This window comes from Austrofundulus limnaeus, unplaced genomic scaffold (genome assembly GCF_001266775.1).
Source record: "Austrofundulus limnaeus strain Quisiro unplaced genomic scaffold, Austrofundulus_limnaeus-1.0 Scaffold60, whole genome shotgun sequence".
NCBI classification, from domain to species: domain Eukaryota; kingdom Metazoa; phylum Chordata; class Actinopteri; order Cyprinodontiformes; family Rivulidae; genus Austrofundulus; species Austrofundulus limnaeus.
Window position 1 is genome coordinate 1,481,288 of NW_013952462.1, and position 1,544 is coordinate 1,482,831.

Genomic DNA, 1,544 nt, shown 5'->3' on the forward strand with positions numbered 1-1,544 from the left:
CTTACTTACTTACTTACTTACTTACTTACTTACTTACTTACTTACTTACTTACTTACTTACTTACTTACTTACTTACTTACAAAAAAGGAAAAACAACTTTAAAATAAGTTTGAATTTTTTATCAAAGTCCCTAATGTGGATGACTTCTACCAGACAAAATTTAAACTCAATATCTGACTGTCATTTTTGTCAATTAGCTGTGGCGGCCATCTTGAAAAGACTTGTAGCCTATACTTTCTAAATGTTTCATTAAAACCCGTCCAATGGTTCATAAGATATTTGCTAACAGACTGAGCCGACTCTATTAGCAATTAAACCTCAGCTACCACCAAGTTGCATCTTAACTCATTTTCTGATTTATTCCTTGTGTTTGTAGGCTTGTTTAGGTGGCCATCTTGGATTGGGGTTAATTAATTGACTCATATTAATTAGTTTAGGAAGCGTCCTAATGACAGGAACATGTTATGTTTATAGATACGTGAACAGAAACATAAAAAGGGCAGGTTGACCAGTCAACATGTTCAGTGTGGTGATGGAGCAGCGTCAGGAGCGGTAGGGAAACACCACAAAGGGAAGACAGAAGAGAGCGCCACTGGCCGGGGGGAGGGGGAGCAGGGGGCGGTCCTGGGCTCAGATGGGGGAGGGAGGCAGGGGGCGGAGTCTCTGCCTCTCTCTATGAGCGCGTGTGTTTCCTCACTCCACCCCTCCTCCTTTCATCCTCCCTCCTCCCCCACCTCTGCCCTCCCTCCCGCCGAGCTGCCCGCCCCTGAGTCTGGAGCAGCAGCAGCAGCGGCGGCACGGCAGCAGCGACGGTGGAAGCCTCGCTGCCTCTCCTCCTCGCCCCCCAGTGCGGGAATACCAGCGGCGGAGAGCAGAATGGACACGGAAGGGAGCCAGAGCAGCCTGTCCTCCGGCACGGACAACTCCCCCCATGACCCCTGGTCGGTAACAGCCTCGGCTCTCCTCCTCTCCCTCGCTCTCTCCCTGCCTCCTCTCTCGGTGCCCCGGCCTCGCGGTTCGCTCGCCTCGCGCTCTCTCTCTCTCTCTCGTGCTCGCTCTCTCGGCCCGATTCGAGTTCACCTTGGACTTTTTTTTTAGTTGAGTTCAGTTGCGGGAGTGAAGCCGCGCGGAGACAAAAGACAAGCAGCACGTTGTGTGCGCGCGCGTGAGTGTGTGTGTGTGTGTGCGCGTGTGTGTGGGATGGATCCACTCACACCGGAGGAAACACACACAGACGCACCGCTGCTTTCCGTCCCCCCTCCTCTCCTCTCTCCTCCTTTCTTGTTTGTTTATTTGTGGCGGTTTTCCTCCAGAAGGCCACACTGTAACTTCTCCATCATCTAGAAAAATCCTAAAATAAATACCCCTCCTCCTCTCCCTCCTCCTCCCTCTCCTCCTCCTCCAGGGGATTATAACGGCCCGGCTGGCCGATGGGTGACTTCGCAACATGGCCGATGCTTTCTTCTGACTTTATTGATGCTTAAACATGACACACACATACACACGCACACACACGCGCACACACACACACACACACACACAC

General features: G+C 51.4%; 1 protein-coding gene across 1 annotated transcript in view; it reads left to right on the plus strand.

Annotated features, from left to right (window-relative positions):
- Positions 1 to 736: 736 nt before the first annotated feature.
- Positions 737 to 1,544, plus strand: part of LOC106518402 (RNA-binding protein Musashi homolog 1) — a 23,617-nt gene continuing 22,809 nt past the window's right edge. The window contains exon 1 of the mRNA XM_014009687.1: positions 737 to 942. Coding sequence (XP_013865141.1) covers positions 933 to 942 — 10 coding nt within the window. The 5' untranslated portion in view covers positions 737 to 932. The remainder of the gene's footprint in view (positions 943 to 1,544) is intronic.